The 23,414-nt window shown below is 41.6% G+C and overlaps 1 protein-coding gene across 1 annotated transcript in view; it reads left to right on the forward strand.

Moving 5' to 3' along the window:
- Positions 1-22,987, forward strand: part of WLS (Wnt ligand secretion mediator) — a 134,380-nt gene extending 111,393 nt beyond the window's left edge. The window contains exon 12 of the mRNA XM_054483270.2: positions 22,703-22,987. Coding sequence (XP_054339245.1) covers positions 22,703-22,824 — 122 coding nt within the window. The 3' untranslated portion in view covers positions 22,825-22,987. The remainder of the gene's footprint in view (positions 1-22,702) is intronic.
- The last annotated feature ends 427 nt before the right edge of the window (positions 22,988-23,414 follow it).

Below are 23,414 nucleotides of genomic sequence, written 5' to 3' on the forward strand. Positions count from 1 at the left end.
ACAGATTAGTGTGAAAATGTCCCTTCCTGTACTAGGGCTTGATGTCCTAGGAAAATGGTGCAGGATTTTTAAAAATACTCCTCACTTCTTTGCTTCTCATGACCAAGTAACCACTAAAATACTTAGTTTTAAAAATTAATATTACCAATACCTTCTCTGTATTCAGCAGTATTTTTGACTTAATGGTAGAACTTTGCATATATCCCTGTCACATTTTTTTTCCCATACACCAGTTAGGTTAAGGGACATCTTTAGCTTTTAAAAAAGTACAGTTTGAAATATAAGTAAAAGCAGTTAAGTCTTTCCCAAGTACAAAGTGCATTGGTTCCAATTGCTAGAGAATTTACAAATATATATTCACCTGAGGCCAGAAAAACCTCCTTTGGCCTAGGCCTCTCTCCTTTGTCAAGCTCTCTCCATCACGAGTGTGCACGTGTGCACACAGACACACACACACAGAATTTAACAGCAGCGATGTGTGTTGTAATATGCAACTTTGTAAGTTACATATCTCCCCCCAATACCACCTTCTCAGTCACAGAGTAGAGATCTTACTTCACAAGATGTGAGACTCAGAGAGGTGAAGTGACCTGTGCAAGATCACCTATTACAGTGCCAGAGTTGGAACTAAAGGAACTTCAGTCTCTGAACTTCAGTGTCTTTCCAGTAGCATATTTGCAGCAGAAGACTCAAGAATGTCGTGAGCTGCAACTCTCACTAGAACCAAATGACCTTATTGGGAGATGTTAGTCCAGACTTAAAAACAAGCTCTTCACCTCCATGAATGGCAAGTGTCTGCCCTCTTCAGGCCAAATCGAGAATGACATCTATCACTGAGCAAATCCTCAGAACCCAAGTCAGACCTTGGATTATTGCTTTTCAGTAAGTTCTGGTCCTGGCTCTGTCTCTAACTCTTGCTGTGGGACCCTCAGGGAAGCTACCCACCCCCTTCACCCCACCTGAATGAGATGATTTCTGAAGTCCTCAGCAGCCCTGATTCTAAGCCTCATAAGGGAGAGTAGGTGTTAATGGCATCCTATGGCAATGGTAGGCACCTGATGCAGATCTGCTGTGAGCCATGTGCTGGCATCACAGCGGTGGTTTATTAATTTCATTTATTATCTGGACAGCCCCTTCTTATAACTGACATCCTTGCCTCTTCTGAGGCTCTAAGATCCCCAAGGTGGCTCCTGTATCCAGAAACCCTTTGGCCTTCCCTCCCAGTTAAGCAAGATCTCTCTTCAACTCAGGGATGCTGAGAGATTGAAAGTGAACTACACACAGGAACAGCCAAGACAGGAGTTCTTTCTATAGCACCATGCTTGGCTGATGTTCTTTACACGGAGTGGGCAGGATTTTTAAAACAGCATTTGTGCCTTTTAGCCTGGGCTCCTCCTAAAAGCAGACTCTGGGACAAGGATTTGTGTGCAAGTAGCTGGCTTGAAAGGTGATTCCAGGAAGCACTGAGGTGGCATGGAGAAGCGAGGCTGAGAAGAAGGGAATGCAAAGAACAGCCACCAAGGTGCACTGCCAGGGCGTCTGCCAAGCTGTGAGAGAGAGCCACTCACTCCCACCCTTTGTAGGTAGAGGGCCACCCCCAGGCTCTTAGTTACTTGGAACTAGGGCCAGCTTGAGGAATATGGGTGAAGGCACCCATGGCCTCTGCTACGTTGTTTTTAATCCAGTCTTAAAAACAAAATGGTCCTATCACAGAAACTCTGCAAAAATACATGAAAGAGTAAAGAAAAACATGTAAACATTTTACAATTACTCTATCCGAAGATAAATACTGTTAAAATGTCAGTATGTTCTTACACAAGTTTTTCCATGAATATATGTGCAGATTTATATAGATTGTATTATACATAGAAAATTTCTAGACAGGTATATAACCTGCCCTTTTCAAAATGTATCTAGGAAATCTTTCTATGTTATGTTGTCTTCTATAACATGATTTTCATGACTTTACTATTATAGTCTCTAAAAAGGATGGTTCATAATTTTTACTGGACATTTCAGTGGTTTGCAAAGTTTGACTATTACAATATATGTTGAACTGAGCATCCTTGGATATAAATCTTTTTTGTACATCACTGATTGTTGCCTTAGTATCAATTCCTAAGAGCTACTGGGTTAAAGATAAATTATTCATTCAATAAACATATGTTGAACATCTAATTTTGGGCCAGGTGCTATTTTTTTTTTTTTTTTTTTTTGAGACAGAGTCTTGCTCTGTCACCCAGGCTGGAGTGCAGTGGCATGATCTCGGCTCACTACAACCTCCGCCTCTGGGGTTCAAGTGATTCTCCTGCCTCAGCCTCCTGATTAGCTGGGATTACAGATGTCTGCCATCATGCCCAGCTAATTTTTTGTATTTTTAGTAGAGATGGAGTTTCACCATGTTGGCCAGGCTAGTCTCGAACTCCTGACCTTGTGATTTGCCCGCCTCCGCCTCCCAAAATGCTGGGATTACAGGCGTGAGCCACCACGCCCAGCCGGGTCAGGTGCTATTCGAAGCATTTGGGGCAGATCAGTAAACAATGTCCCTATCATCGTGAAGTATATTGACGTGGTAAAGGAAGGCGGGAGGGAGGAGGCAACAGGTAGTAAGGTGATAGCGATGAAGGCTACACAGAAAAGCATTTATCACGGACACCTGTAAGCAAACAGAGCCCTCCAGAACTGTGCCAACAGCAGAATGAGGGAGTCTGTGGCCCGCATCCTCACTGACACTATGTAGTTTTGAAATTTGCAACTTCAAGATGCGGAAATTGAATTTTGCATTTACTTCATTACCAGTAACATTGAGCATGTTTCATGTTCCTATGACTTGATATTTTTAGGCTGTCAGTTCAGATTCTTTATCCATTTTCTTGAGAGTCTGATTTAGTATATTTATCCTTTGTTACATGGGTAGCTCAACTTTTCTCCATCTGTCGCTAGTTTTTTTGATTTGGATGTTTACCAGGATATAGAGCTTTTTAATTTCTATGTAGTCAACCTGTAATTTTTTCTTTTATAGTTTCTAGTTTTGCTTTCATGCTTAAAGAAATATCCCCTAAGATAATAGGTCACCCATATTTTTTCTAGTTTTAAAAATTCCCTTTTTTTTTTTTAACTCATCAATTTGTATAGAATTTCCCAGCTGGAAGACCAATTAAATATTTTTTCCAGACGGTTATCCTAGCATGATTTTTTGGATCATAATTGGGAAGGACAGGATCTAGTAAGCTGGGGAGATCATGTCACTGGGTGACCCCCGGAGCAGTGGTGAGGCTTGGGTGTCAGAGCCATCCCAACCACAAGTGGTGCCAGAAGGCACCAACAAGACCCAGAAGCTTCCCAGGAACTCACCTCCGACTGCCAGTGAGGGTCCTATCAGTGACAAAGAAATGTGCCATCGGGGGAAGATAAGCGTCCACTGCAGCACAGGGGAAACACGAGAGCTGCAGGCAGGGGCTCAGTGAGCCAAGGAAGAGGTCAGTGGCAGTGGCCGCCTGGCCAGAGTCCCTGGAGCTCCCAGGAAGCTGCCCTCCAAAGCAGTCTGCTCTTCTGTGCCACAGTGCAGAGGAAAGGTGTCTGGGGCCAAAAGCTGATGGCTGTATTGACTGGATGACAAACAGGGACCACATGAGCCTCCTGTTGGCAAAAGAGAACGTGTGATGAGGCTGTGTAATGGACAGCAGAAGGCCTTGGCTAGGGCTCTAACGTTACCCCTAATTGCTGTGTGTTCTTGGCCAAGCTATAGTACCTCTCTGGGTCTAGTTATCAAATTACATGTTGTTTAAAAAATTATACTAGGTTAAGCAGCATTCATTGGTTGGGAAGAATACTGCATAAGGATCCACTCTAGATGTCATGATTTGCAGTACAAGCTGTAATTGTACAGATAAAGTTTGGGAGTGTGTACAGTATACTAGCTTGATGCAGAGGAGTAAGTGTGGGGGCAGGGGGAAATATGATTAGAGAAAACGGAGAAAGGAAAAGCAGGGATAGTGGAAGGGAGGGAGGGAGGAAGGAAATTGAAAATAAGTTGAGAAGAAATGGAACCAAGATTTTTTGTGAGTTGGATGCCTGACAATCATTCTAACCTGCACAAAGGTGAGTGGGAGGGGTCGGGGCCAGTCGTACAAGTACATGGCAACCTTTTGTTTCCCTAACTGGCTCAGGAGGGACAGTTCTGTTAGCCTTCAAAATTAAAACCACCCTTGCCCACAATTAATCAGTCCACAGCTGTTTGCTGCCCTCTGCTGGCCAAGATAAACAATGGCGGCATTGCAAGAGTTTTATCTTGAAAGAAATAGATTCATTCACCCAACAACTGTTTATAGAGCCCCTATTAAGTACCAGGCACTGTTCTAACACAGACCAGTAACCAACATAGACAAAGACTCCTGCCTTCATGAAGCTTAACAACAATTAAAATATCTAGCATGTAGAATCCTTGCTATGGATGTGCCAGGTAGGATTTTAATCACTTGATATTTATCAACTTCTTTAATCCTTAAATGAATCCTATGAGGTAGGCGCAATTGTTGGCACAGAGAGGTTGGACGATTTCCCTAAGGTCACACAGCTAGGAAGTAACAGCCTGGTTCAACTCAGCCAATTTAGCTCCTGCTGCACCTGTCACCAGTGAGTTCTGATAGATGCATTGCCCTTCCTGCCCAAAATTTTGTATAGACGGAGCCATTATTAGATGGAAAAGCAAAAACACTGGTCTCTGGCTCAGCCACTGTGTGACCGTGAGCCTGGCCTTACCCCGTGTGGTTGTCAGAGGAGTCATCCATAAGAAGTGTATGCTTACACGGGCCCTGCTGATTGTTTTCCCCTTCCTCCCTCCCTGATGCTGGACCTGGGACAGGAGGGTCAAGGAAGCCAAAGGCGGCCTGAATCTCCGAGCTGCTGCTCCTGGTCCCTGTTGTAAGGTCCTGTGAGCCCTGCTTCTCCAGCTCAGCATTAATGGGGAGGGAGTAACCTGGAAGTTAATGAAGAAATGAGGGACTTCCCTGTTAGGGTGAGGGCTCTGGGACAAAGGGACAACCTACAGCAAGAGGACTTCAGGAAAGCTGCAGGGGAGAGCTGGCAGCTCCCGACCAGGAGGTGCAGAGCTTGCCAGCTTCCAGGGTGAGCCATACAAAAATGCCAGCGATTGCTGCTGGGAGAGAGAGGGTGGAAGCCTAGTGGAATAGAGCAGGAAGGGGGTCCTTGGAATTGCTTAGAAGCCCTTGATTGCTATTTGTTAATTTTTTTAAAAAAAATTATGCCTAGCCTCATACAAAAATTTTAACTTTATAAGAGAAAAACATATTTTAAAGTCTCATTTGAAAATGTCTTCAGAAATTTGTTTTTAAGAAGCAAATTTTAAAAAGTATTCCCCCCTCATAATAAATGTCCAAGCAACAACAAGAGTAATAGCTGCTCTTTACAAAGCACTGATAATGTGCTGGCACCTCACAGCAGTCCCATGATATAGGTACTTTCATTTATACCAATTACCAATGAGCATGCTGGAGCTCAGAGAGGTTTAGTGACTTGTCCTGTGTCACACAGCCAGCACTCAAGGCTGTGCCCGACTGACTTCATTATCACCACCCTATACTTTGTCTCAAAGGGAGGGAATCTTAAACTGAGTGAATTGGCTCTAGGCCCCAGGGACTGCCTAGTGAAGAATGGTGAATTCCTAGTGTCATCCCAAGAAGCAGGGGCAATTTATCCTTGGGTTTGTCTGACCACACAGCAGAGGTTCCAGCTTCATTACTGGGGTTCTAGGCATGTGTGGGTGCAATCTGGAAGCAACAGATCTTCTTCGTGTCCCTGAGAGAGGGAGAGTTAAGCTACCTCTCGCGTGATCTGGATTTGCCAGCCGGGAGCAGCCATAACCCCAAGGAACCCCAGAGGGACCTCCTGAAAAGCAGTCATTGAGTTGAAACCCAAGGTGCAGCCCATGACCGGGTGTGGTGGGGTGGGGGGTGTATCACTATCTTCAAAGACTGAGACCCAGGGAAAGAGGCCTGTCACAGGCCACACAGTGGGTGTAGACCAGCATTGTGAGAAGATCCCAGGCCTTACAATCCAAGCTTAGTCCTACCTGCAGTCCAGCACTGCGCTGAGCCTTCTACAACTGCCCCAGAGCAAACCAGGTATCCCCTCCCAGGCCCACCACTGAGGTCACTCCAGCCTGTACCTGCCCAATTAGGGCTGCTTCACACCTAAGTGGCACCCCCAAAGGGGGTTCTATGTTCTTGCTTTACCCTATTCCAGAAGGAATAAGCCCATGGTGTGATAATTGGCAGTTTTGCTAAGGTACAAATGTGACTCTTGCCCACTTCTGGGATGGGGCTCTGAGCAAGTCTCTTAGCCTTCGGGGGCTGGCTCGGGGGATAAAGGGGACCAGTGGTCACTCCATCTGGCCAGTTCAGTCTGCACCAGTCAGTTGCCTGTCACCTAGGTCTCAGAAGTCACATTCAGCATGAAAGGGATTAAAACGAGGAGCCAGCTCTGTGCCTCAATTTCTTCATCTGCAGAAATGAGGATTATACCACTTAGCATTGCTGTTGGGAACATATGAATTAGGACAGTGCTTGGCATATAGTAAGTTTTAAAACGGTATCTATCATTGTCTTTGCCACCATCATCATTATAGATTCTTGACACCTGTGGAATATATATAGCCCATGACTTTCTTGAATCCCCCAAATGACAAATAAGGAATGCTTATATTGGCTCCTAAATTTCTCCAAATGACATATTTCAGCTATAGAATCCAGTGTTTTCTGTATATATCCTCCTTATGCCACAAGTTAACCAGTAGTTGGCAGTCTCCGAGTCCCTCTATCTTTCCAACCCTCCGATCCTCACCCTATCCCAAGCTGAGACCTTGGCCCAGAGCCTCAGCCTGGCAGTAGGCATGATTCAGATTTGTTCCTCAGCAAAACTGCCAGTTATCACCCCATGGGCTCAAACCATCTGCAGTCATTGAAGCCAAGAAAGTTGAATCTGGGAATGCCAGAGGGTCCACTACTGGTTTCTCAAGGTGTGTTTCACAGGATGCTGGTTCTGTTGAGTGATTACAGTCGGTGGTTTGTTGTTGAACCATCAAATACAGTTGAGGAGCATTGGATTTTTAAGCATGTTTCTTTCTGAGGAGATCTCAGTCTTGAACACGCCACCTTTCTGAATCTGAGGCATGGGATGTGCTCTTTCTCAAATGCACATTATCATTCTGCTCCCTTTCACTGTAGGACAGCTTGTGGATTTGCTGTCCTGTAGCAAGGCTTTTCAAGCCTTTCCCTGCAGACAGTTCACCTGGGATCATATTGTAAAGTGCAGTTTCTCACTCAGAAGGTCTTGGGAAGGGCCTGAGATGATGCATTTCTAACATGCTCCCTGGAGGTGCTGATGTAGCTGCTCCACACACCAGACTTGAACAGTGAGGCTTGCGGCAATATTTCTAAGAGATGTGTCTGCCATGTCCCCTACCCAAGGGGCTCCCATGCCATCCCTTTTACAGCCCTAACACCTGCCAAAGTGCTTGGATCATATGAAAAACAGACTTGGCCAGAAGCTGAAGTGGAGGCTCATAAGGGCAGAATTTCTTTCTGTTTTGTTCTCAGGTATACTTTCAGAAACTAGAACTGTGCCTGGAACACAGAGTGGCTCAGTAATTACCGGGGGAATGAGTAGATTACTAGGGTCATTCAGCAAAGAGATGCCCTTTTCCAAGCATTTTCTGGCATTCACTGTTCTGAGTGGTGGTAGATTTGAGTCCAGGGCTTCTGCAAACTCACCAAAGTTCCTTTGCATCCAAAGCATCTCTTTCTCAAACTCATAAATCTGACTCAACAACCTATCTATAAGGCCTCCACCTATAAGGATATGGATGTTTTTACGGACATGCGAGGTTGGACGACTCAGGATATGAGTAAGCCCAGAGCTTCAGCCAATATGGTCTCAGAGTGACACATGGAGAGAGAAGGCTTCCCGTGGTGGGACTAAGGAGCGTGGGCCTCAGGCTGACCAGTGTCCCCAGAATGAAGGACTTTAAGATGGGGCCAAGGCATTCCAAGCCAAGTTCATGGGCAACTAACTAAATGAGGTTCATGGATTTGACCTCAACCTTGTTCTGAAGCTCTCACTGCCAACCTAGGCGGGAAGCCAAATTCCTTGCTCTTTAACAGTTTGTTTGTCTGTTTGTTTGTTTTGGTCCAAGAGCCCAGGAAGGGAAGATATTTGTTTCCATGGTAATTGCTTGGAATGATTCTTAAGTAGAGGAGCCTGAAGGGCAAGTCTTCTCATTAGGTTTCCACCTTCAAGGAACTTAAAATCTTCTTAACAATCAAGATTCCCAATACATGAACCGTGCAGTCAGTGACCAATGGGAGGTACAAGGACACTTTTCAGTAACTCCCAACTGGGGGCAATTGAGAGGGCTTCCCAGAAGACTGAAAATGAGCCAAGCCTTGAAAGAGTTGGATAAAAGGTGAGGGTAAGGGAAAAGTATGAGAGAGTGGAGATGCAACTTCACAAGCATTATTTGGCTGGCAATGACTAAAGTAGCCTGTTTAGCAGTGAGTCTGGGGTGCAGTGAGTAGAAAAGCAACTTGGAACCGGAGTGTACACAGCATTGAATGTCAGGCCATGGAGGCTGGACACCTGGGCCCATTCTTTAGAACTAGAGCCTGCGAAGTAGGTGAGACCCACACATTTTGCTTTTGGGTTCAGGCAACCACGGGGAGACAGCCTCCTGAATGAAGCCAAGAGTAGATTGCTGAATTGGTAGAGAATGAGAGGGTCCAGCCAGTAGGTACTGTTGTACAGTCAGTGCACTGCATAAGAGCACCTGGCCAGGAGAGCAAGTAAGGACAGAAATACAGTTGTCACTCCTCTCATCAACCTATGCACCCTAGCATGGGCTGCCTTCTCCCAGAGGGACTTCTCTGTCCACAAAGACATCTGCACAGGCTGGCACTGATCCAGTTGGCTCAAGCCACAGCCAGAGAATGTTTTTTCCTTGTGGCCAAGGCATTTTCTTAGAGCAATGAATACTGTACATTCCCAGAGTGTCCCAAGGAGGGCACTGCTTAGCTTTGAACAGAACGATAAAGCACTGCATGCACGGTTCTGAGAATGCAGTTAGTACCAGAGCAAGCCAGTTTTCTGTTCCTGCTAGCTGTCACGACAAGGGAGCAAATGGTTTGTAATAGTACGCTTCAATTGAATTCAACTAAATCTTCTTCCAGCAAGGTAGGGGCAGCCCCCCAAGCAGGACATACACCAGAACAGAGCATCTCATCTGCAGTCCTAAAGATCCCAATGTTTGGACAGCAGCCATCTGACCTGCAGGTTTGGGTGGAGACCTGCATGCTTCACAAAGTATCCAAATGTTTCCCGACCCACCAGCAAACATCTTGTATATGTAGAGAGATGTAGAGGGCTCGTTTAAAGGACTGTTAGAGATGATGTTTCCCAATAGGGGCACACTGGCATTTAGGGTGCAACTGTCTCACACATTGGAGGATATTTAGCCAGCAGGGTCCTCCAGTCCTTGTGACAACCAAAAAAATCCCTCCTCCATGTTTAAATGCTCCATTGGAAAGGTTGAATCCAAATGAGAACTGAGCAGCCCTTCTCTTTACAGAAGAGACAACAGGCCCAGTGATTTGGCCAGAACCACAAGGCTGGGGAAGAAAAAACAAGAATTAGTACCCAGTTGCCCACTCCTTACCACTTGTCACCATCTTCTCCCACCAGTGTGGTCCTTCTTTCTCCCAGCCTTAGTTATTCTCTAGGCTTCTGCATTGAAACCACAGAACATGATAGAACCAAGTGATGTAGTTCATCTATGGTCCCCAAAGGCTTATATAAAGCTGTCCTAGCTCAGGCTACTATAACAAAAATACTATAGATGGAGTGGCTTAAACAACAGACATTTATTTCCTACAGTTCAGGAGGCTGGAAGTCTTAAGACCACGATCAAGATTAATCTAGATATGAATTCCTTATGTTTTCATTTATGGTACCTTTTGATGATTTTCATTTATGGTAGTTGATTTACCAATGTTTTCTTTTTTAATGGGTACTTGTGTCTTTTAAAAAAATTCTTTAAATAAATTTCAAGATTATAAAAATATTCTAAACTTCTTCAAAAAGTTTTAAGCCTTTGCCTTCCATATTTAAGATTCTATTCCATCAAAAATTAATTTTTGTATGTAAGAGAATAAGGAGCTTCTTTAATTTTTTTCCTATATGGATAACTAATGTTCTCAGCACCATTTATTGAATAAGCCACTCATGATCTACAACACAATATCCTTTATCGAGCAAATATATATATATATACACATACATATATACACAAACATATACACACATACATATATACACAAACATATACACACATACATATATACACAAACATACACACATACATATATACACAAACATATACACACATATATACACAAACATATACACACATACATATATACACAAACATATACACACATACATATATACACAAACATATACACACATACATATATACACAAACATACACACATACATATATACACAAACATATACACACATACATATATACACATATACACACATACATATATACACAAACATATACACACATACATATATACACAAACATATACACACATACATATATACACAAACATATATACACATACATATATACACAAACATATATACACATACACATATACACAAACATATATATACATACATATATACACAAACATATATACACATGCATATATACACAAACATATATATACATACATATATATACACACATATATATGGAGAGAGAGAGAGAGACAGATTTTTGGGGGCTTCTTAGTCTGTTCCACTGGCTAATTTGATTATCCTTACCTCAAAACCATACTGTTTTAATTACTTTAGCTTTTTAATAAGGCTTACAATCTAGAAAAGCACATTCCTTCATCCTATTTGTCCTCAGAATGTCTTGGCTCTTCTTGGACATTTGGTTTTTTATTTAATGCAATAGTATGTCACTAAAATTATTGAGACTTTTATTTTCTTTGCAGAAAAATTTTAGACTACCATTTTTATTTATTTAATGATTATAAGGCTATTTAGGTTTTCCATTTCTTCAACTGGTTTCACAAGTTATATTTTTCTGGGCATTTTAAATTGTTTCCAATGTATCGACATAAAGTAGTGTAGATTATTCTTACTATCTCTTTTGGCACTTAAAATATTTTTTAAACTTAATTTTAAATTAAATTTTTAAAAAATCTTTTTAAAATTTAATTTTGCCTATCTGTAGATATGTTCCTTTGTTCATACATATTTATACCTTCACTTTTCTCAATCTTACTAAAGATTAATCTATTTTTAATAGTCTTTTTAAAGAACTTTTGATTTGGTAGTTCTTCTCTATTTTATCTTTAATTCCTAGTAATTCATGCCCCTTACTCTATTATATTCTTTTTTTTAACTTTTTGTGTTGTGTTCCAATGCAAATTCAGTTGATTCAATGATTTCCCCACCACCAATTTAGGATTTGGTTTTCTTAGCTCTGGTAACATTGTTATCAGTTCTTCATTTATATTCCATTTTCCAGAAGTTTGTTGCTGGTGTCTCATATTTTGCCCATCCTTGTGGGTTTATATAATTGTTTAAAATCCCTTTGTTGTAGTTTTAATAAGTTTGGAGAAGGGGGAGTAAAATTAGCTGTATGTGTTCAATATATTATCTTTACTTGGAACCTGTAATAATTATTGATCCTTATTTACAATCTTTTTTTCCTGTGCTATATTCTGTTTATTTCTTCAACTCTATTTTCCACTTCACTAATTCTTTCCTCTGCTGTTTTAATAACATTTTTCATTTCTAAAAGTTATGTTTAAGTCTTTTTCAAATCTACCATTTCACTTTTTATAGTCTAGCATTGCATGCTTATTTCTGTGACTTCATATTTTTTGAATGAATTTTATAATAATTATTATACATTCCAAATATTCTCATTCCAATATTTAAAGTTCTTAGAAGTCTGGCATACCTCATCTCTTCTACCTCTTGCTTATAGTGGTTTGCTTTCTTGTGTGTTTGATTATATTTCATTGATCATATTTTATTGAGTGCTCATATATTGTTGCTTAATCCATGGAAATTTAAGGACCCAAATTGAGGAAGCTTTTCTCTAGAGAGATTTGTTTTTGTTGAGAGCCAGAGGGTTACCCACCTATAGAAACTTCAGCCCACTGCTGGGATCCCAGGCTTAATCTCTCCATCATGTTAGCTGGCTTTTGATTGCAGTTTTAACATCAGCATTTGCCAGCAGGGCAACCCTGCCTCTCACCTATACTTAGCACTTATTGCTGTGCATTCAGGTCTCTTTTGGGGGTGAAGGTGGTAGTGCATAAGTAGTACATAACTTCTTGCAAGCCCAGGAATAAAATTAAAAGTATACTTTGTCAGGTTGTCTTTATTTTATAGCACTAAACATTTCATAATATTTCATTCCTCATAGTACCAGAGGTGCTCTTTAATACTTTCATATTGAATTCTACTAACATGGGCCCCTCCAGGTATTACCATTTCTTTCCCTCATATATATATTTTTTGGCCTTTCTCTGAGTCCATGGTATCTTTAGTGTGCCAATTTTCCCCATAAGAAAAGCTCTCAATTTTTTAATATTCTTTGACTTCTGTTTTACTTTCCCCAGAGAATAAACTTACAGCCTTGAGCTGTACATTATGGTCACCACTAGCTCCATGTGGCTATTAAATTAAAATTAATTAAAACTAAGTAGAATTAAAAATTCAGTTATCAGTGAAAAAAAAATCTCAAAAGAAGAATCAAGCTGATTCAGTTCAGCATTTGATGAATTCCTTTAAGGCCAGTGAACTACTCTTTGAGCTCATTGCCCACCTCAGTCCAATCACCCACAGTGGAGTGGGAAGGGGGCATGTGGTGTAGATGATAGCACACTAGGGGCTGGGTGGCTGGAGTGGGTACACTGCCTTAGAGGTGGGAGGGACACAGTGGTAGGCATTTTTAATATCCTCCATGACTTCATTTGGATTTTAGGACAATCCTTGACATGAACATTATTCCTGTTTTTGGTCTAAGAGATGAAGAAACTGAAAATCTGAGAAATGAAATGAGCTACCCAAAGCTACACAGATACCAAGTAGAAAAGACAGGATTCCTTTTCCAGTAAGCTGGGATTATTCAAGTTTCAAATGATTTGGGACCAGGCATCCAGAGTTCCAGTTTTCCCTGTCCTAACATATAGGATGATGCTTCACAAGCTGATTCCTGCCCCACCCACAGCACAGAGCTATTGTCAGGAACAGTGAGAGAATGGATGGGAAAGAGCTCTGGAATGCACGAATATTGTATACATATAAGGATTGTGGTCCCCATTTTAAAGACTAATAAAAGACCTATTGACTCAAGACTGTGAGCAGGCTATCATGAGCTTTTTGGCCTCAGGATTGTCCCTAGCTGGTGATTCATCTTATCTCCCCAGGAGCTGGGTCTGGAAGGCTCTGGAGCTGGCCTTCTGCCACACTGCGGAGTGCGCTTCTCTTCTGCACTGTATCCACCTCAGAGCCTGAGATGTGTCCCACAGACCCGGGTCTGAACCTCTGTGCTGCCGCTTCTACCGTTGTGCCCATGATGGGATAGATTATCCACGTGTCTCATTTCCCTTCTGTGTAACATGTGGATAATAAAAAATAGCCCCTGCCTTACAGATTTGCCATGAGGATCAAATGCAATAAAGCATGTAAAATGTAGGAAAGTGCCTGGCATATGAGAGATTCACAGTAAATGGAAGATAATGTTTTTTTCCCCCTTCTCTCTTAGAGTGAGGTACAGTTAAAAGGTACTTCATGTGTATTTCCTCAGTTAATCTCCTGTGCTATCCTGCCAGGTAAGTATTGTTATTCTCATATTGCAGATGAGGATACTGAGGCAAAGAGGTTGAGCTGACTGGCTTAAGGTCACATGGTTATTAAGTGGCAGAGTTGGGACTTGAAGCAATGTCTTCTCATTGCAGACCCTAAACTCTTGTCACTCTATCTATCCTCCTACCTTCCAGCTGTTAAACATCCTTTTGTTCTCTGACAATAAAAAACCATTCAAAGATAAATTGCCACATTGTGTTAATAGCAAAAAAAAAAAAAAAAAAATCTAGCTATTCAACAATGGAGGATAGTTCAACAATGGTACAGACATAAAACACAGTATTAGACAGCAACTAAAAATTATATACAAAAGGATCTATTTAAGACAATGAAGATTATTCACAATATAGTAATTAAAAAGAGCTGACTGAAAATATAGTATGTATAATTTTGTCTTATTTTCATAAATGGAAAGACACATTAATCAATACCAACATATTAATTACTTAAATAGTAAGAATGAGGATTATTTTGATCATTTTCTTTATGCTAATCTGTATTTTCTAACTTTAAGAGCTTTTAAACTTAAAAGCAGAAAACATTGGAATATACACATTCAAACATATACCTTACTGAAACCAACTTAAAGTATATTTAGTTCTTTTAAGGGAATTTCCTTCTGACAGGGTCCAAAGCACATTGTTTTATAATGGGGTCCATATTTGCTCTGAGGAACTGACCTCGTGTTGCAGGACATTAAGCATCTCTGGTCCTGGACACTTCATACCAGTAGCCTCTATATACACACACACACACACACACACACACACATACATTGTGACAAACTCATGCACACGTTTCCAGGTGCCCCTTGGGTGGGGAAGTGGGAAGCAGTCTGTCTACGCATGAGAAGCACTGAGCTGCCTAAACTGAAATGTCTGCCACCATTGAACAGTGAGCAGCAGGTACCTAGATTTGCAAGGGACACGTTTCTGGAATGGAATTTTGATTGCTTTGCCTCCAATAACAGTATACTTTCCCAGCTGTTGCTCTGTGGGGGTCCCAGACCAGAAGGATACTGGTCTGGTGTCATCTCTTGCCCAGAGATGCTGTCTTTATCCTCCAAACTTCCCTTAGGAACACTCAAGCTGCAGAGGTCACACACACTGGGAAAGTCTGAGGACATTATCACCCAGGCCCACTGAGGGTTCCCTTAGGCCCCCCTCGCAGTACCCTCTGCCCACCCAGTCTCAGCATCTCCCCAGGAGCAATCACTGCTAACTCCCCTCCTGGCCATTGAGTCTGGCTGCCTTGCACTATCATTTATTTATGAATGGCTTTAAGTGCCTTTTAATAAACCACTCCAGAATATATATGTTATGGATGTATCTACATCTTATATATAGAGCATTGCTATGGGAGTTACTGTTAGTGGTTTTGGCTGTGATTCTTCCTAGTCCTAACTCCCCACCAAGAAATTCTGGAATTTCAGAGCCATGTACTTGGTTTTTCATATTAAAACTTTGATTGCAGTGACTAATGTTAAGTTTTAGGTCATTATTCTGAAAGAAAAAAGAAAAGTGATTGTGTATCACCATCTTTTTCTTTTCTCTCATCCGTCATACCCTTACACCAATCCCGTGTCCTTTCCTTTTTGGAGCCCGGGGCATTCCTTTTTCCTCTTTTCTCCTGACATGTCTCTGTCCACTCATCTGGTGTTAGGTGTACAGTACTGACATGTTTTCCCTGGATGCAGCCCCAGAACCCAGTCTTGTCTTTCCACCCCTTATTTCTAGCAGTTCAGGCATGTTCTGGCTCCCTTAATGTGAGGCCAAAATCATTAACACCCCTCACCTTCCAAGAAATACATCTTTTGTGTGTTTCCCATTTATATGTAGTAGGTAGTTTCTTAGTAAACCTTGAGCAGAATTCAGAGAGAAAATCAAGATGCTTTTTTCATTTGGGTTTTGAACTTCCTGGAAAGCCAAGGACCTTCTAACAGTGATTTCTGCCTTTGTTTCATGGTTTGGAATTTTCAAAGTTGCTACTCAAAACCATTTATTTCTTTCTGGATTCTTTTTCTACAATGAGGTGCACCTTGGTTATGGCTTTGTGGCATATAAAACTAGACTTTCCATTGAGAGTGACTGAACTGAATGAGAATTTAGCAAATTGTGTCTATTTTTATAAATCTGTTTTAAAGCAATTAAGTAGCATAAAAACCAGTAGTACTAAACAATGCAAAAGGGCTATGCAAAGTATAAGCACTCAGGTTAGATGTCTTTTTCCAAAATCTTGCATTGTTACCTCTCACAAGGGCAGTATACTATTAGGTAAACTAATTGTGCCGCTTCAACAGATCAAAGAAAGCAAAACTCCCTGGCTCCTGACTTTCCCCCAACTTTTCTGTCAATGAATTGGAAAAGAGAGAATAGACATTAATAAAGGGTAGATCAGACATCTAACCTTATTAAACATGCTGGTCTGGATAAATTAGAGCTGAAGAGAATGGGACCATGTAGATACATCAACTATGCACAGGCAGTGACTGCCTAAGACTTCACAGATCGGGACAGGTAACAAAGAACCAGAGACAGGAGGGTGCAATTCCTGCAATCCTAAATTTTATTTTACTGAGACAGGGGTCTTGCTTTTTTGCCCAGGTTGTAGTGCAGAGGCACGATCATGGCTACCTGCATCCTTGGCCTCCCACGTTCAAGCCATCCTCCCAACTCAGCTGTCTACAGGCATGCACCACCACACGTGGCTACTTTTTTTTGTTTTTTATTGTTAGCAGAGATGAGGTCTCCCTATGTTTCCCTGGCTGCTCTTGATCAAACTCCTGGGCTCAAGAGATCCTTCTGCCTCAGCCTCCCAAAGTGCTGGGATTATAGGTGCAAGCCATCCCACTGGCCTGCAATCCTGAATTTTAAAATACAGAAGGTGAACTTACAAACTTGACAGCAAAAGCAGGCAAGGAGCTAGGAGGAACCCTGGACACCCATAATCCCAATAGAGCTGGGCTTAGGGATCATATGATATTGCACCTACAAAGGAGAAATACCCTCCAAGTTTTCACTGATTGTAGAGCTCAACATGAGTCATCAGTGGGATGCAGCTGCTCAGAGCAAATGTGATATTCAGCTGCGTTAATGGAACTATTATGTTTCCAAAAGAGAGCACAATGACCTCCCTGGACTTTGCATAACTAGCTAAGTCTAGAATACTGAGTCATCTCCACCGATAATGGTAGTGATGATTCTCAGAACCATTTTGTATAAAGAAGAGTTTCATGTGACATTTCTCCTGGGCAACAGGGTCTGCACTTAGATTTTGCTTTTTTTTAAATCACAAACATTGCCGGGTCCCGAGAGACAGAAGCCGTGCATTTTATTCTTAATCAAACACTACATCAAGGGATGTTCAGTTTTCTCCCTACTGCTTCTCTCCTGTGCCTCAAGGTGGGCTCTTCAACGGTCTGGATAGTTCTGGGCCCTTGAGCCAGTGTGGCTTGCTGGGTGTGGGCCCTGTGACAGAGGTAGGGCATGTCTTATGAAGAAACCTCTGTGAGCTCTGCCAGTCAGCCAAGTCAAGGAGGAAAATTGCCCCCCCTGCCCCCAGCACCCTATTTTTCAGTTCAATTTAAGGCAGATTTTCTAACAATCAGGGCTGTTTAAAAACAAAATGAGCTGCTCTGGGAAGGAGCAAGTTCTTCATTTTTGGCAGTGCCCAAGCAGCGTGTGGGTGACCCACTGAATACTGCTGTGGATTAAGGAAAGGCTTGGAGGGGATGATGCTGGGCGCGCCTTCAAACCCGACTCTGTGCTCCTATGCTTAGACCACCCTGGTCTCTTCTGATAAGACTTCCCAAATACCTTGCTTCTCCTCATATGGAGTTAGTAGCCCCCTACAAACTGCAATTATAGGATTCTGAATCCATTTTAAAAGAAAATGGATTATTTATCCTCTTATCTCTCTCCTTCACCACCAGTACAGCCTCCAATCACTCAGCTCTGACCACTTGAATCCATAAGAAGAGAAGGACTGTATAATTTTGTCTTTCTAGCTTTCCTGGTCCATTAGAAGGGCACCACAGTGCTCCCTCTTTAATCCCTTTAGCTTTTTGGCAAAGCAGCAGGAAAAAACACCTTATGAGGAATGTGAACAGATCACAAGGGGAGCCAACCTGTGATTGTTCTTTCTCACTCACCTGCTTCCCAGTCAGTTCAGTCCAAATCCTTTTGAAGCAAGCGCATGAATTGTTGCTACTTTAGGGCAATTACAGGATTTACAGATTAAACATATCCCCACTGGTTTCCCTAGCAACCGCCTTTGAATCACAGGATGAGATGAAACTATTGTTCTAGTTAATAGAGTCTGATGTTAAGAGAAGTCCAGCCATGTAATTCACAGAGGTATGCACCCTGGTGGGAGCAGAAAGAGTGCTAGGCAGGGAGGCAGCAGACCTACGTGCAGGTTCCAGTCCACTGGGGTCAGATCTAGAACAGGAACATATCTCAAGACACTGGTGACAGTGCCCCCAGCAAAAAAAAGGGTTCAGAGCACTGCCAGGGGAAGAAAGATGCAGGTGTTTCTAAATGAGTGAAAACATTAGGCACAGAACAATCGAAGGCAAGGGGTCTACTTGGACAAAGCCAAGACACAGTGAGGTCAGGTGCAGGGCCCACTCCTCCAGCTGCCAGACCAGGCAATCAAGCCACCTTGGGCAATGCACATTATCGTGTGGCCAGACCTGGGTGGGGTCTGGGAAGGTCAGCTGGCAAGAGGGCATATGATTTTTGGCTTTTTACCTGCATAATAAGATGCTTGGGTTACATTTCAAGGCCCATTCCAACTCTTCTGGGTAGTAGAGCTTCTCTGATTCTGAACCAATTGAGAAATAGTCATATTTCCGCAAATACAGATGAATATAGCACCTTTATTGGTTGTTGAGTAGGAGCCTTAAAGTGGAACTGCAGCCAGATGACCTTCAAAATGATACAACCCCAGCTAGGTCTGCACCTGCACATGAGGAGAATTGAGTCTGTGGTGCAGAAACATGGAGGTCAGATGCATGCCTCAAATCATTGAATTCTGGATAGCAAGAAGAGAGACATCAACCTCCAGATCCCGGGCTGGGATGCAACTGTTCTTTCCATAGGAAAGCAGAAGCAATGAAAAAAGTGTCTCACCCTGTGCACAGTCAGCCTAAACAAGAGAGCCCGCTATTTAGGACCTTTCTCCAACCTCCCTAAGAAGAGAAGTCATTCTTTCCCTTGGGAAGAAGTAAAAGAGGAAGGGGCAGGAAATAACTTCCCAATCCCCCAGAGGACAGAAAGTCCTATTACAGGCTGGGAAGAATGCAGGGGGAGAAATGTTTCCTCTAACACAGGGAGGAGGGTGTTGAATGGAATACAAAAGGCATGTAGCTGGCCCATGGTAGACACTCCTTACTTGCCCTTGCTTCCCAGAAAACACAAGTCTAACCACCTACACCTCTGTGTGCAGAGTCTGCAGCTCCCAGAAGCCATAACGAAGGCATTTACTGCCACCTACACACATATAGTTCAAAGTCCCTTGGAAAATTAAAATCAACAGTAAGATATTTGATTTCTCTCCCGTAACAGCTAAGTAGAATGAATATATTAAGTTATTGAATTTTTAAGAGCATATTTTTTGTTTCCCAGTATTTCTCGCTGTAACTATGAAGTTTTATCATTTTCCTTGTTAAAGGAAGAGAAAGTGTGTTTATAAGCACGTACTTTGCAAAGCCTCTTGCAGCCAGTCTTTCTGAATTTTCACCATTGGGAGATTCACCCCCAATTCATGAAGTTTCTAGATTTCTTGTGCAATGTCTCAGAGCTCCTCATTTAGTAAGCAGCATCTTAATCATACCAAGCCCTGTCTTGTATTATATTCTGGACAGTGAACATAGACATATTTGTTTAAGGGTCAGAGAGGGAAGACAACACTCTCAGGAACACACTAGAGTGAATGGTTGAATTGGATTCAGCCCTGCAACCCTCCTGTCTTTGTGATGCTTCATGTGATCCTAACGGGACTGAGCTTCAGGTTCTTTCTTTCCAGACATTCCCGTTCCCCTCTACAAGGTAACTAAGTTCATGGAGTAAGAAGACACCAATAAAGCCTTTCTGGGGCGGCCTCCTTTCTTCAAAGAGCAAAGGAAAACTATTTCTCTTCTGATAGGTTGCTGATGCCTATAATAATAATAATAATAGCAAATATGATGAACATTTATTGGCCCCTGACTCTCTGCCAGGCATGGTGCTAGGTGCTTTGTATTATTTCTTCTTCACAACAACCCGTGAAGCATTGATTATTATCATCTCCATATTACTGTTAACTGAAGAATCACAAGGTTCAGAAACTTGGAGAGGAAAGCTTTATTTCTTACAAAGGGTTACAGCCTGCAGGGTGGCCATCCTGATAGGCTGGGAAGTATAGCCTCCAGCAGACACCAAAAGCAGGCACTTCAAGGGAGAGAGGGGTAAAGCAGGAATTTATGCTGAACTGTTTGGCCACGTTTACATTTACATATTCAGCAGGTTACAGGGGTCAATAAATATTTAGGAAGTGGGGGATGCTCGCATACATAGTAAGCAAACATGCATGTTGCATGTGTCCCTTGTTCACTGTGGGCTGGAGACTTATCAGTGCTTGTTTAACTGCTAGAGTGAAAGAAAAAACCTTGAGGCAGTTATAATATAGTTTATTCCTTAAGAGTAAGGGTGTGTGACTTCATTCTTACCTGGCATGGCCTTGGGTCCTGTTTATAATATGGTATCTTATTGCCACAAAGAGTCCATTCCGTCAGCCTTATGATCTCTGTTTTGACATTACAGAAGAGAAAAATAAGGCTTGGAGACACTCAAGTAACTTTGTGTGCAGTCTCACAACTGGAAAGTGGTGAGACTTTTGCCAGTTTAGACAATTCAATTTTAAATTCTAAATTTAAAACCTTTGTCTCCCACCTACCCATTCCCCCTCTTCCTCAAAGTTGAAGATTTATTATATTTAAAGGAACTCTACTATGTGTTTGCATATTCCTTGAGGGTTTGAGTTTAGTGGTCATTCACACCTGATTTATTCTTTGCTCTCTGTCCTTAGGAAGAAATGAGAGTTTGAGGTGTTATAGAACAGTTGGGAGAAGATAGAATTTTGGAACCTGTGAACACTCTGGGAAGGAGAGACAATAGGCTGCTTCTCTGCACCCCTCCCCAGGCCAGCTCCAGGCTGACATATTACAAAGAGCAGCAGAAAGGAGCCAGGGACTGGGATCCTCAACTAACTTGTGGACCCTCAACTAATATGTGAGCTTGGCCCCTAGATTTTCAGTCTTTGGCTGCAGTTTCCTGCACTGTAACACAAACAGATTAGAATTGATGAATGTCAAGTTTCCTCTGAGTTTTCAATCTAGGTAATTCAATTCCACATCTATTAGTGAGAAAAACTGCTGGGAAAAACTGTGTTTTCTCTGAGAACTTTTTCTGCTTATTTGGCAAATGTTTATATAGTGCTTACAAGTAACTACTGTATACTCTCCTAAGAACTTTATGTACACCAATTTATCTAATCCTCACAATAGACCTATGTGGTATTGTAGGTAGTGATATTATCCTGTTATAGGTAACAGGACAGAAGCATGTGGTGATTTGCTCAAGGTCCCACAGTTTGTAAAAGTGAAGCCAAGTTGAATGTACGCAGTCTGGGTCCAGAGTCCATGCCCTTACCTTGATAATTATAGTCAGTCCTCTGTATCTGCAGGTTCCGCACCCAACCATGGATTAAAAATATTCTAAAAAATTAAAAATAACAATAAAAATGACACAAATGAAAAAATATAGTATAACAACTATTTCCATAGCATTTATATTGTATTAGGTATTATAGGTAATCTAGAGATTATTTAAAGTATATGGGAGGAGGTGCATAGGTTACATGCAAATACTATGCCATCTTACATAAGGGACTTGAGTATCTGTGGAGTTTGGTATCCACAAAGGTCCTACAGCCAATCTCCTACAGGTACTGAAGGATGACTAGAGTTTGTTTTTAATCTTATCAACATAGAATTGTGTGTCTGATCAAGTATTCCTCTTTAAATTGACAACCCAGTTACTTTTCAACTCTATTGAGTATACAAGCCCTGGGAGTGTGTGTTTTAGATACTAGGCTCAGCTTTCAGCTTTATTCTGCCTGCCTGTTTTTCTTTCATTCTTCACCCTACCAGATCTTTTTCCTGACTATGAGTACATCTCTTTGCAGTTCACCAAAACATCCTTTTTGGAAGAAGATAAGTCATTTAAAAAAAATAACAAAAATAAATTTAAAGATGATACAATGATACAAGTTGGGAATCCTCCTAAGTGGCTTGCTGTATCCCCCAGTGCCTATGCTGGGCTTTCACAGAATTTGGGAGAGAAAGTGGAGATAAGGGGGGCAGTTCTATCTTAAGATGAACTAGATACACGTTCTCAACAAGGATGGCAGTGCTGCTCGGGAGGTGTTGGAAAATTTGTTGAATGTGGAGGAATTGATTGTCACAATAATTGGGGGAGGAGGTGCTATTGAGATTTAGTGGGCAAGGGAGAAATCTGCAAATGTCCCACAATGAAGGAGACAGTCCTAAACAAATTTCAAACACTCCACTAGAAATTTATGTAGGTAAACATTTTTATAGTTACCTGAGCCTTGGTCCTAAACTCCATGTTACATATTTTTTTAAAAGGATATTTTGCATGGTTTTAAAATATACTGAATTTTCCAGGAATGCAACTCCCATGTAAATCGAGGGAAGATTGTGCTTTGTTTGTTTCGGAACTTTATCAAGAATTGTTCAGCACTTCGAAATATTCCTTCATCAATGACAACGCAGCTTCTGGTATTTGAGTCAACAAGGCAACACACGTTTATCAGCTTTGCATTTGCAGTTGTCACAGTCACATTGATTGTACTTGTATACATACACAAATACACTCATTTAGCCTTTATCTCAAAATGTTAAATATAAGGAAAAAGTGTCAACAATAAATATTCTTTGAGTATTGTCTTACTTCTCTTACATCCATATTAACTCAATGTACGTTGAAGAAAACATCTGCCAACTTTATCATTGTCTCTAGTGTAGTCATGCCTGAACATTTCCAGGTTGAAAAACATTTTGTTACAAATTACTTTTTATTTATTTATCCTCCATGTAACAGGATACTGTATTGTTTCCTAAAAATTTAGATTACCTATAATTTTTTCAGGATAAAGGAATATTGCAAATATATGTATTTAAAATGGTAGTGTTGCATCTGATAGGTTGAGAACCACTAGCTAAGTCTCGAAAGGTGCATGTTACCAGCACATGTAATGGCCTTCTTCAACTGTATGATTCCCAGATTAATAGGGTCATTTGAGAAGTACTAAGGCAGTGCAGAATTGCAGGGCCAAGATCAGAAAGAAAATCTCCAATAAATTTGGACCATAGTGGA

The sequence above is a fragment of the Pongo pygmaeus genome, chromosome 1 (assembly GCF_028885625.2).
Source record: "Pongo pygmaeus isolate AG05252 chromosome 1, NHGRI_mPonPyg2-v2.0_pri, whole genome shotgun sequence".
Lineage (NCBI taxonomy): Eukaryota > Metazoa > Chordata > Mammalia > Primates > Hominidae > Pongo > Pongo pygmaeus.